General features: G+C 42.2%; 1 protein-coding gene across 15 annotated transcripts in view; it reads left to right on the top strand.

Annotated features, from left to right (window-relative positions):
- Positions 1-13,813, top strand: part of nfixb (nuclear factor I/Xb) — a 114,539-nt gene that overhangs the window by 91,108 nt on the left and 9,618 nt on the right. For 10 of the 15 annotated variants that reach the window (XM_029836816.1, XM_029836812.1, XM_029836820.1 and 7 more), the window contains 7 exons: positions 1,571-1,645; positions 2,419-2,539; positions 2,839-2,874; positions 3,353-3,483; positions 4,801-4,875; positions 10,123-10,251; positions 13,256-13,431. In XM_029836816.1, coding sequence (XP_029692676.1) covers positions 1,571-1,645; positions 2,419-2,539; positions 2,839-2,874; positions 3,353-3,483; positions 4,801-4,875; positions 10,123-10,251; positions 13,256-13,431 — 743 coding nt within the window. The remainder of the gene's footprint in view (positions 1-1,570; positions 1,646-2,418; positions 2,540-2,838; positions 2,875-3,352; positions 3,484-4,800; positions 4,876-10,122; positions 10,252-13,255; positions 13,432-13,813) is intronic. The other 5 variants (XM_029836823.1, XM_029836813.1, XM_029836811.1 and 2 more) reach the window with 3 other exon arrangements.

Below are 13,813 nucleotides of genomic sequence, written 5' to 3'. Positions count from 1 at the left end.
ACATGCATTCATGCATAAAAAGAGTTTGATGAGGCTTGCACACATGCTGTGCACGGCAACACACATGCATGTACTGTAAATACACACTGCCCCTCTGTGCAGGCCTCTTTTGGGTGTATGTGTGTCAAGGCAGAGTTGGGTGTAAGTTTATTATGGTAAGGAGAGCTGATGGTACAGTGCTGCGGGGGCTGTGCTGGGATTGTGGTGGGCCGCTCATAAATCACACTGACGTTATTGGAAGATGGGAACCACATGGCTGCTGCCGAGCTCAGCGCTGACCTCATCCAATGTCCCCGCTGCGGTTAACCTCGGACAGAGATGGAGAGACAGTGAGTGGGAGAAGGGAAAGAGGCAGGTGGGGCGAAAGAAACGCAGAGGTGAAAGGGTAAAACAAAAAATAGAGGAACGGGGGTTAACTTAGCCTCAGTGACCTGGAGCGTCTGAATATTTTAGAGCAGGAGGATCTTTTCAGCACATTCACTGGTGAAATGACATTCGAAAATAAACAACTTATGGTATTAGATGGATGTTACATGACTATTCTGCCGTAGGCCCCACACGGGCCCCAGATACTCTACAGCTGCTTCAAAACTTCCCGCCAGGCCGAAAGCATATATGTGTCACAAAAAAAGACAGCTTACAATGGCTCTGGAAATACTAGATGGTGAGTTCAATAGAAAGATTGAAAAGGACATTGTTCCTGCTCACATTCACCCCCCCATCAGTGCTGCAAGTTTAGTAGTTTACGTTTATTCTTAACAATCTGCTCTATACTGTGAAGTAGAAAGTAAGTCCCAAATAAGAGTTTAATACTTGGTCTTTGCATGGAAATACTGGCAGGAATTTTCAGTTTTGTCTGTAAGAAATTTAATTTAAGTTGATCATTAGAACCAAATTGTCTTTTGGCTGTAATTCCAATGGATAATAATAGTTATTTAGCTATAGTTGGTTTCACCACGTTGCCTTCATACTGGGGATTTTTACTTTAAAAAGTCAACAAGAACAAAATTCAAATAGGCCAAGAAACAGTCAGATGATGGCACAGTTGATGTTTTGTAATCTATTTCATGAAGTGAAAGAATGAAACTCCTCTGTGGATAGAAACAAATATAAACAGCTAAAGCGTTCTGTCGTAAACATCCATCCACACTTGCATACCAGAGTAGCAGACTCATAGCTTTTTGTACAGTTATCAACTGTAACTTTGGGCTTTGTCTCCAAAAAAAGGAAAAGTTGATCTTGATTTGATCTGGCTGTATTGCATTACATCCTGTCAGGGTTCTGGGCTGGTTCTCGTCCCAAACACAGGAACTCCATTGTAGGGACATCTTTGTGCTGTCTAGTCTCAGTAATTATGCTGATGAGTTCATTGTCCTCAAAACAAAATTGAAATGATCACACAGACCAGTTCTATCAGCCTTGATTGAAATACTTGACATATTACTGATTTTGCTCTGCTTTCCAATCAAAATGTGCTGATCCACTGTCCCTTATTTGTGTGTTTGCAACTATACACATACTTTGACAGGTTAATGTACATTTTACTACGTGCTCTGTGTTTCTTCCCCAGGCCACTTGAGTTTCCAGGACTGCTTTGTGACATCAGGGGTGTGGAACGTAGCCGAGCTGGTCCGTGTGTCGCAGAGTGAGTCACAAACACAAATGCTAATGTTACTGTAGGTTAAGGTGGCTATGCTAACATAAAACCGCCTGTTTCAGTTGGTAAGTAGGTCGAGTGATGCGTATAAGTGACATCTTTGGGTGACGTGATTAAAAGCAGATCCTGGGTCATCAAATTGAATAATTGTTGTGTTTATTCGAACATTTACCCATGATGAGGTGTGAGGATGTTGGCGCTTATAGGATTGATGTTGTTCCACTTGAGGAATGAATAGAACAATCCATTCATTTCTCCAGGCAATAACTCACCCTGCAAAATGTTTTCTACATCTCTCATTTTTTTGCTGAAACCCTTATTTTTATATCAGGGTTTCAGCCTATGTTCTGGCAGAATAGCAGAAGCTTAAGCTAGCTTTCAGACCTGCTGCACAATTATAACCATGATCAATGGGGAAACAGCAGCTGTGATATACCAGGACATAGACCTGCCCCTGAGGTTGATATAAAATGTCAGAGGGATACCAAAGTTTATTTGAAGATCATGGCAGTACTAGACAAGAATCAGATGATCACCGCAGTGGTTTGGAAGAATCCTATGGGACCACGAGTGTCTGCACAGATTTCATGGCCAGACTTCTCAGTACTTCCAGATGTTCAGGGCTGGAAACAAAATGGTGTGTGACTGACATCGAAACTGACAGAGCAAAATGATAACAGTAAATAATACAACAGTGGCCTGTTTGTTTACATTTTGTAGATATGATGAGGTATGATTTCATGTTTTTTGTATATATTTAGCTCCTGTTGCTCCAGCAACCGGACCCAACTTCTCCCTGGCTGATCTTGAAAGCCCTGGCTACTACAACATCAACCAGGTGACCCTTGGACGGCGCTCCATTACCTCCACCCCCTCCACCAGGTACGCTCAAATCCAAATTTCTAATTAAAAAGTCCCTTTTCGTTCCAGACTAATATTCTCACTTCCTTATATTCAAACCTCATAGTGCTCATAACACTTAGTTTACTCTGTTTCTCAATGCAGTCTTTGTTCTTCTTTCCCCCATCCCCACTTTTTGTCCTTCTTTACCACTAATCCACCTCTTTCCCTCTAATTTTTCCCACCGATCTGTCCGTAACCCTGCCCGTCTTTGTGCCTTTTGTCTGCATTAATTCCCCTCGCTCACTCTGTCGTCCGCCCTTGCTCGTCTTTCGCTGCAGGACTGAAATGGAGCTTTATGCAAGTCTCCCACGGAGGTAGTTACACTCATTACCGAATCTTTCCCTTGACGCTAATGCAACGCAGACCCCAGCATCACACTACACAGAGAAGCCACACACGCATGCTGTCACAAAGATATGCACTTGAGTATATACATTTTCAAACATCTTGGATCAGCACTGAAACACGGTGCTTTCACAGCCTCCCTTTTATTGGTCACAGATGTGCGAGTTTATAAGAATCATACACACCTTCTATAGTAAAGCTACTTTAGCCACAAATCTGAATTCCTATTTGTCTTACTGTCCCTTCCTGCCTAGACCATAACTTTGAATCCTTAACCCTTTATATTTTAATTTTAAATTCACTCGTACATGTCTGACGGTGGACAAACACACAGCTTCATCACAATTTGTAGCGGCTGAAAAACCAGATCATCTCGTGAGAGAAAAACAGCAAGAAAAACTCACTCAATTCTTCTTTTCATTCATTTCCGCTCTTTTGTTCTGCCAGCTCCAACAAGCGGAAGTCCATTGATGACAGTGAGATGGAGAGCCCGGTGGATGATGTCTTCTACTCAGGCCGTTCCCCAGCGGCTGGCAGCAGCTCTCAGTCCAGCGGTTGGCCCAATGATGTGGATGCAGGTAGACGGGCTAAAGTCTTCCTACTTGATTGTCTTTGTGTTGGGCAGAAGGTCCATATCAATTCAGACATACATTTTACATCAGCTTTACAGTTTCTGTTAATCTTACTTGGGGGCATTGATTTTGAACCATTGGACCCAAATGTTAGGAGTTATTAAGTTCTCTTTAACTGAATTGAAATGGTCCTGAAGCCACAGCTCACTCTCTTTCACCACCGCACTCATCACCATTTCCTCTCTTGCCACCATGTCATGATCAGCATCAGCGAAGACCTCGTCCATCTTTCATTCACAGTTTCTGCCAAAATCAGCGCCCCTATTGTGCACATCAGGCCTGTTTATGAGCAGTGTCACTCTGCCCAGGGCAGGTGTTCAGCAGGGGATTACACAGCTTGTTAACATCCACAAGCATATTTTTCTTCAACACCTCTTGATTACGTGTGCATGTAGGTTTGGTTGTTACAGCAGAGGTTTAAGGTTTCTGTTTATTTTGTGCATTAACTAATCCTTCAATTAGACCTCAGCCTTGTCAAGTGTAATTACTTCTTCTTTTGATGGTTTCCTGAGTGCTCAGAGTAGGGGCAGAGACATATTTTGCACACATGGTTATTATTAGGACTAACATTTACTTTTTTTTTGTAAATGTGTGAACATATATTTGTATCTATGGACTTTCTGAAATTGTCAGAGGCACATACAAATAATCTAGTGTACGTGAGCTGTATAGTATTTTTTTTTTGTGAGGGTTTTTTGTGAGAGAATTATATTAAACTTTTTGTCCCTTTTTAAAGAATTTTCTAAGCCCTTCAAATGGTAGTAACAATTCATCAGCTCATCAAGCTTCAGAAGATATTGACCTTCGCTTGTTTTCTGAGTGAAAAGATGCTAAACATGTTCCTGTTAGATCTGTAGGTCACACAAAACCTGTAGGTTTAGAACAAGTGCTTGTTTTGCTTTAATGGAGACTTCACACCCTCACTGATAGTAACATTTTCAAGCAATTAATTTATTTATCATTTATTTTACCGGCTGAGTTTTTCCTGACACTCCCTTCATGACGACCCCATCGCTAAACCCTTGCTCTCGTAGCAAAATGTAGTCTTAAATAACATGTTTATTCTTCCATCGACTATAATACACTTGCTTCCATTCAGCAATAAAACTGTGTACAATTGCTGCACTCTGTAATATTATCTACCCTGTTGCCGATTGTTTGACTGCATTTCTCGCTGTCATTTTTTCACACTCATGTCTTTCTTTTATCTCTCCTCTCCTCTTCCATTGTTAACTCTCCCCTTCTCCCCGTTTGGCCTTTCAGTGCAGCACCATTTGGCCAGTGTGCAGGAGAGGAAGATTAAGCATGAGAGCGATGGAGTGCAGTTTCCTTACCATGGTTAGAACAACATTATATTGTGTACATGTATACATGCTTTACCTCAGCTCACATTGCCGTCAAGTGTGTTTACATCTTACTGTCCTTTTTGTTGTTTTCTTCAATCTCTTTGGAGTTCCTGGGAGCTCTCTAAGCTCTTTTGCATTTTTCCATCCACTCTGTTCTCTTCATCCCTCTCTTGTGTCTCTGGCTATGCTGTCTTTGGGTGGGGTTGTGTTTCTACCAGATGTTTGCTGTTGTCCAGTTCGGGTGTGCCTTTTGGTAACTCAGTAGCTCCGTAATAATCATTGCCTGTCAGCTTCAAACATCTTACTGTAATTGAAAGATGTCATCCAGGAGGAAGACATTGAAAGCTGGAGGGAAACAATCACACTACTCATACCCCAGACCACATGGCCGTGAAAGCATTTGGGGCTGTGTGAATTTGGTGGCATCATCTGTCAAAGTATGGTGGGTGTTAGTTTGTTCTCAAGCCTTGGGAGGAAAAAAGAATCAACACACACACACACACACACACACACACAGAGGGGTGTTTGTAAATCAGGGTTTGTTGGGTAGCTTTGGCTGCCTCATCAGTTTGGTTGTTTAGACAGCAGTCGAAGTGGCATCCCACCTGCTGCAAGCTTGACGTAAACCGTAAGACCCAAACAGAACTGAAGGAACTCAGGTGTGCCACCATCCTGCCAGATGCCTCAGCTGTGGGACAGGCTTCCTCGCTAACACTACAAATGTCATTACAAATGCACACAGCTACGTGCTGAAAAACCGCTCTTCAGCTCTTTCTCTGATTTACATTCACACATGAAAAACACACACAAACACGTGGCGCCTGCTCTAATCTGGAGAAGAGCGGAGTTCCAGTCCAGATGGTGCCTCCATGTGTCTACAGTGAAGGGAGCTACTGGGTTACAGCAGACATCTGTTGTGGTGATGGTGGTTGGTTGTGTCGGGGAGCGAGAGATGAGGTTGGTTCGAGGATGGGGGAGGGAAACGGGAAAAGAGGGTCCAGGCCTCTGGCTGCTCTGGAGGTGCTCCACCACCTGAATGAAAAGCTCTGTGGCAGAGCAGGTGATCATGTAATTCATCATCTACTCTGCTGCCTCTCACTCGGCTCTGCTCCATTCTATTCTCCTGCCTGCTTGCTGCTGCTCAGTGGTGAAAGTTCAAGAATGTATGATACTGAAAGCAAATTCCTGCGAATCATTTGTTGTCACGTGCTGGTGACAACAAATGTGTGGTGCGTGCTCGGTAGCGTTGTTAAGATGTATCGCTTTGCCTGAAAGTGCATTACTTTAATGTTTCTGAGCGCTAATGACACTTTGTCTGTTGTTTACCTGATTGAAATTTTTGTGAGCATTATGTGTGTGTTTCTGTGTGTGTGTGTGAGAGTGTTTGTGTGTTTTATGCACATGCTCATGTACCAGTTTTATGTTGAGGGGGTTATGTGGTCGCCAGCTTGTTAGTGTGGCAAGACTATAGGGTCATGGGAGAAATTGGATGCCAGTCTGTTCATGTTGCGTTGCCAAGAGCAGGACACTGAAATAATTTAGAACAAACAACTCTGCGTGTGTGCATGTGTGTGTGTGTATGTGCGCACGTGTGTGTGTGTGTGTGTGTGTGTGTGTGTGTGTGTGTGTGAGAGAGACAGAAAGAGAGGGAATATGTGTAGCTTTGTGTGAGAGATCAGAGTAACTCCTGTTACTTTATCAGACAAAGCACTTATTGGGCATCTGGGCCTCATTGGCTGCTCCAAGGAGGTTCTTTGTATTAGATATTTCAGCAGGCACTCACTAATTAGGGAATATCACTAAAATTGAAATCCATAGTATGTATAATTTAAGAGTGTTAATTCATAATAAGATGATTGTCTTGGCACTGGTGCATCTCATTACGTTACGTACTACAGGGGAAAATTGAGACTAGGTTTTATTAGAGGGAGGCAGTGAGAGCACACTGCTGAAATTTTGCTATTGAAATGATACAATAAATATGTAAATATGAAAAATCTGTCTTTTAAACTGCATCTTGGAGACCAATATCAATGTATACCCGGTCTGGCACCTCATGCACAAGTAACTCCAATACTTCACTTTTAACAGTATTGTTCGCTTACATTCGTAGAACATATTACTTTATTCATTGGCTCTCATCAATTTTACATGGATATTTAAATATTACAAGCAAATACTGCATGTTTAATATCCAACATTAAGAGAACTCAGCAGAAAGTGTAAAAAAATCTTATTTATTTTTCTGTCTACATATGAAATGAAATATTAAAAGAGCATTTCTTTTAGTGAAACCAATGAAATGTTAGTAAAATTGCTCAACACAGATTAGTCATATAGATAAATAAATGAATGAGATCACATATTTAGTGTTGTTCCATAACATTATGTTTATGTGTAAGTGTAATTGCTATGAACATGATGAACTTTCAAAATAATAACAAAACAATATCCTACTAATGTTCTAAATACACAGCATATTAATGCAATCTTGTTAACAGCAAAATTTAACATTTTAGGTCTATATTACATTTTTACATCAAGCACAGTGTAATATTTTCAAAGCATATAACAGCCATTTGATTTCATTTTCATTTGTGACTTCAAGAGAAATTTTCATTTTATTTTTTTTTAATTATTTTTCTACCGTTGGGAAAAATTATCTCACCCTACATATTGTATCCCCCTCCTCCCACCTGTCACATGATGTGCCTTGCTGAACATAAGTGCCAGCGCCCACCATTTTCTATACTTATCAGTGCCCACACAAGCACAGCTGTGCCCACGCTGCCTATGAGCATTATGGGTAAATAGTGATAAAATGTTTCCCAGTGTAGCATTAAACATGTTTTTCAGAAAGCTCTCCATTAGATTTTATATTCACTGCACATAAAGTCTATTTCTACATCTCTTTGGGACATGCTGAATTTATCCACAACTTTATGTGAGTGTATTTGTTTTATAAGTTAGAATGTTGTCGTTTAGTAGTTTAGGGAGCGCTTTTTTGCCAAGACTCTTCATGACTGTGTTCTCTCATCTGAATTCTGAGGCAATGAGACCTGTGTCCTGGTGTATTTTCTTTACTTTTCTTTCCGTGCGAATCTATTTTATGGATTGATTTGTTCCAGACCTTTATTTCAGAGTATATTCAGCATTGCGGTTCCTGTCTGAGGTCACATGCACCACTTGGCATAGGTCTTTAAACTCTGAAAGACTGAACTGTGCCTTTGGATTACCATACATCAAAATAAGTTCCCTCTGCACCCACCGCAAGTGGCCTTGATCACAGATGAGTCTCTTTTATCTGTCTTTCTCACACTTTCGGCCATGTTTCTGGTCTGCTGGGGAGCCTGGCCTATACTTAGTTTGGTCATTTTTGCCAAAAGGAATTTTATATGCACCCCTCAAGCACTCAGGTCCACATGTATAGATGGAAGGGAGGACTTGAGTATGTTTATCTGTGTGTGACGGCTATACCACCATCGCTCCTCCCACATAAGTCCTTCCATCTTTCTGCTGCTCTCCCATTCAGTGGTTGTTGGCAGTGCGCCCACTGCTCACTGGTCAGCCTGAACAGCTTGGGTGTGTGTGTGTTTGCGTGTGTGTTAAAGCATGTCTCATGAAATATTGTACATCTTAAAATCTGACAGCCCTAATAAAAAAAATACCTGAGTAAGATATGCAGAAGGCTACTCCATCACAGGATCGGCGATATGAAGTTTTGGTATGCTCCTCTGCAGCAGCACGCGCCGCAATCGGGCTGAAACAGGAAAACACAGATAGAAAGCATCCATAAGCCATTTTGGTTTGGAGTACCAGTGTAAATGGTTTAATTTATGCTACTCAAAAAAAATTAGCATTTGTTAGGTGGAGGTGGACAAAGAGAGACGCATTTGGCAGTTAGCAGGAGCCAATTAGTGCAGTGCTACAATGTGTGGTTCCCTGTTGTGCTGTTGCTAGAATTAAAATTTGTTCACAGAAGTTAATCCCCCCCACCGTGTTTTTTTTTTTACCTGCTTAAATCCACATAAAAAACGCTTAAATCTTGATATAGACTCCATTATATATAGAAAGTAGGTCTATATGAGAACTAGAACCCTGATTTGTCATTTTTTCTTTTCACTTCTGACCCTGATTTCTGATTTTCCTATTGTAAGATAAACTATGCTAAAAATAGTTACACCTCAATGTTCTCAAGTGAGATGAAGGTGGGGCAGCCTCCAGTAAAATTTCAGGGTTCTGAAACTGAGTGTCTGAACCCATCTGATGACCAATGATCGGGAGTCCAAAACATAGTGATGTGTTTCTTAATGGTCTGTGCTATTTGACCATTGCTTGGATTTCCATTTCAAACACTATGAATGTGGTCCACACATTACAGCCCTCTGTTGTTATTGACAGTTATTGCCTCTCTCAGGGCACAGATCCTGTGCTATGCTACATGGTTCAGTTTGATACAATCCTAAAGGCCTCAGGATTGAGAATGTGATGTGATGATTTTCCTCAGTGATTGTGTCGGAACAAGTTTTCACTTTGCGTCTCACTTTAAGGAGTTGAGGTACTTGGACCACCAAGTGCTAAAAATCAGTGTCGTTCTCTGGTTTATGGCTCAGAATCAAAGCTATGTTGAAATGTTTATAGTGGCCCGACCCTGGCAGTGCCTCGATTGGATGGAATGTTTTGTTGCCTGCGCTCCTCTAGCTTTCTATGTTCACACAAGACCATGAGGTCATTGTGGTTTGGTATGAAACCAGTGGAGCTATATCCAGTGATGAGAATTTACTGTCTTTGGGGGTCGCAGTTAGACCACCGTTGCATTTCCCAGCTCTCCTCTCTCCTGACACTAGCGCCTAGACCCCCACTTACTCGCCCGTTATTCCCCTTTCCCCCTACCCCCCCCCCCCCCCCCCCCCCCCTCGCTCTGAACCCCTGCTGCTTCAAAACATGGCCCCCCCAGACAGCCCCCCTCCTCAATCTAAATGACATGATACACAGTCGTAGAACAGTGGACAGACAGCTTATCAGAACCCGCCTGTATGTTAATCCAATTAATAAATCAATGAAATGAAACAACAATAATCAGTCCTTTGAATTCAGTCATAATCATTTAATCTGATTAAGTACAAAAATGAATACTTTATATTCTATTTTTTTTAGTAGAGTCCAGTTAAGAAAAGCAGCCATGTTTGATTAAAACCTCGTCTCTGTTCTGCCATTTTGTTGATCCCCTTTTTGCCAGGACTCTCATCGCCTAGTTCTCTTAAGAAGCCGGGGAAATTCGATTTCAGCAGCCTGTCCTCCCAGACGAGGTCTCCCCGCATGCCGTTCACCCACCACCCACTCCCGATGCTGGCGGGAGTGAGACCAGGTGAGACCAACCTAGCTCCCAATACACCCTGATCGCACCCCCACCCCCCACCCCCCACCACCACCTTTTTTGTCCCCACCCCTCCTCACCATGTCTTCCTACCCAACCACCCCTGAATTCTTTAAAGCCCCACCCCTTCCCCTTGGCGCTGGTGGGAGTGTTGTGATTGGCTGGGAATTTAGGATCGGAGCTTTACTTTTGGGTGCTGGTCAAACTGGTGTCTGGTGATGGATCTTTTCAGGATTCTGGGTGTTGTTTGCAACTTTCCTGGGTCTTACGGGTCAATATTCGTTGGTTTCACTTTCCCTGGATTCATTTGTAATGTTCATATTCTTCTACGTTCAGATGAAGCGTATATGCCTTTTAAATGTGAGAAGAGATAAAACGTTGGTCGTAGTCATGTAAACACTGTTTGAATCCAGATTAGAACTTGTCCGATCACTACACCCACACATGATAATGGTGGATTCAGCTGGACTTTCTTTGTCTACCAAATGAAGCGGCGCTATGGCAGATAAACAAGAATTTCTCTGGGTTCTGTGGCTGCCAGGTACCTAAATACATTCCCATGTTCACTCCTTGTGAATATGGCAGAATCAGAACTGTGGGAGTTTTCTAACACTTTTGCAGCGTGGTGACAACAACGAAAGCTTCAACTTGTAAAAGGTTGTAAACTGAAAACAGCTTTGAGATTTGAAAAACTTTAGTAAAACATAATTTTGCTGTTTTATTTTTAGCGCGGCTCCACGCGCTGGAAACGTGAGGCCACCAGAATGACTGATTTCCAGGAGAAAGTAGCTTCTACAACTAATATGATCCGGGCATACCCACCACTGTGGGTATAGGAGAATTTTAATGGGTTAAGCATTAAGGAAATGTTATGCATTTATAAAGTTTATAACTAATTGATGTGTATGTGTGTGTGTGCGTGCGTGCGTGTGTGTGTGTGTGCGTGCGTTTGAAATTTGTTTTGATTTTTACTCTGACTTTGGTTCCACATCAGTGTGAATGCTTCAGCAATACCTCAGCATCTTTTACAGCGGACTGAAGCCAATTTCCCAAAGGCGGACTGAACCATTTGTACGTTTAGCTAGTGTTGTAGTTAGAAAGAAAATGAAAACATGGGACGGCACCCTGAAATCAGGTGTCACTTGCCAACAATCTCATCAAGAAATTGCAGGTTGTTTTCAGAAATATTTAACAATATTTAATGAATTCCACGGTGCACAATCTCTCTTTGCAGTCCTGAAACATTTACCAACAATCAACACTTTAATAAAATAAAATGTCTGCCGCTACGCATTTAACAGCAGTTACAGTCATCAGACACACAGTATGTGTGTGAGTGTGCGTTATAGTGTAGTCTGTTGTCGTACCTTAGTGTAAAAGTGTACAGCAGTCTGGCTTAGGAAGACAAGCACAAAGGTTAAATACACAGTGCCACCAACCTGCTGTAGCTGCAATAAATCCCATTTGCATGGCCAAACCGGTCAATCTGTGGTAACATCCTGCTGCGACTATATGATCGTGAGCACGGCGGTGCTGAACCCCCCCATGCAGAGTTTATAAAAGAGTGGGCCTCACATTGTCATGTCTGCAGAATAACTCTGGATATTAAACATGTCCTCATACTGCAGCAGAGTCCATTCATTTGGCAGTGTGCTGACTCTGACCTTTGGTCCTTTGGTACAAGAGGTGCATGGAGACTGTAGCTTCCAGTTTGCTCTCCAGGGAAGAATCCTGAGGAGCATTTTTCTGTCGCTGATAAATTTGCTACCTGTCAGTGTGAATAGTTTCTTTTTAAAATATGTTTGAATTATATTCATGAAAACACAAGCTATTTTCAATATCAGTTAGAGAGTGGCTGTTGGCCTAAAAGTGTTCTGTTTTAAATCGGTGGGTGCATTCAGTTAGACGGGTTAACAGAAAACAATGGACACAAGTTCTCAAGTGTGAAGCATTCACATCACCGCCACCACATCCCCTCCCCAACTTGCTCCTTATGCCCCAAGAGTGTTTGGCCTTCACCCAGCCTCTAATGGGATTAGTAGGGGACTAATAGAAGCAGGGAGACAGCTCCACCAGAGAGCAGGCAGCCTGGCATGGGAGCAAGGTGTCACTGGGCTCAGAGGAATAGGCCCCTGTCTGGGGGTTTTGGCATGCTATGAACTACACTTGCACTCAATGTATACGATGGGAGCACCAAAGCCTTTTGGCAGCTCATCGTGGGCAGCTGTAGGGGGGGGTTCGGGTCCCAGACTGGCAGAGCTACGAGAACAGGCCTGTAATACAGATCAAGGAGATTTAGTGATGGATATAAGACAGAGAGTCCTTTGTGTTTGCTGAATATATGTGTGGAGTGCAATGGCAGCAGTTGGTTGGTTGATTCTGTCCTCAAAAAGTCAGCAAAGTGCTGCTATTGTATACTTTGCAGTCCCGTATGTTTAATAAAATCACACATATCTAACTTCAGTCATATAGTGAGCGCACAAGCAGAATGATTAAGACTAAAAAATAAACATAGTCTAACAGGCCAAATTGCTCTAGTGCCAATGAGTCACACCTGCAGAACAGGCCAAAGGCCTGCAGGCATTAGGAATAGCTCATTTAAGATAGCACTCAATGATCTCCTGAGCTGTTCTCATTGCATATACTCTTGGATGTTATCAGTAATTAGAGCATCTTCATTCGTTGGATCGGGTACGCTGACAGAAATTGTGACGCACAAACAAATTCACTCTGTGTCTTAAGCCACGCATATATTTAATAAAGCGACCATAAAACATAACGAGTCAGGCCTATTGGGGCTATTAAACTTTTAAAATGCTTGTTTTAACAGCTTTTGTTGGGGAAAAACAACATTTTCTTTTATGTTTGAAATTTTTGAATCTGTTTTTAAACTTTTATGTTTGGCTTCTCACCTGTACACCTTTTCCCCCACTTGGACAGTAAGTATATCTAGAACATCCACGGTTGTTTCTAACATAAACGTTTGTGTTGGCAGGAAGTCCACGCGCTTCGGCCTCTGCTCTGCATTTCCCGTCTCCTTCTATCATCCAGCAGTCTGGCCCATACTTCACCCACCCGACCATCCGTTACCACCACCACCCTGGACAGGATCCCCTGAAGGAATTTGTGCAGTTTGTCTGTGCTGACGGCTCGGGGCCGGCCGCTGGACAGGTGAGACATGTTACCCGAGTGTAGCATCGTGATCCCCCGTATGAGTGTGGAAGTTACCCAGAAAACCAGGCATTTGCATTTTTTTAAATACATTTTCAGAAAAGTGCACGATCCACCCCAAAAAAATGACCTGACCCCAAGCAGACATGTTTAAATGTTTTAAATTTGGGGCAGTTTGTATGTCTTATAACACCAAATTTAAGTCATATTTTAAAGTAATGGATCAGTAGCATCTTGCAACAAAGATTGCAAAAATAAAAAAAATGCAAAGCCAACACCTGAGATCTCAAACCACATGACCCATGACATGTAGTAGCTAAAAATACATCTTCTACATATATCCATATAGCTTCTATTTATTAATTACATATCCTGATTATAA

This window comes from Takifugu rubripes, chromosome 5, assembly GCF_901000725.2.
Source record: "Takifugu rubripes chromosome 5, fTakRub1.2, whole genome shotgun sequence".
Lineage (NCBI taxonomy): Eukaryota > Metazoa > Chordata > Actinopteri > Tetraodontiformes > Tetraodontidae > Takifugu > Takifugu rubripes.
Note: the sequence above shows the minus strand (reverse complement) of the source record. Positions and strands in the feature narration are given on the sequence as shown.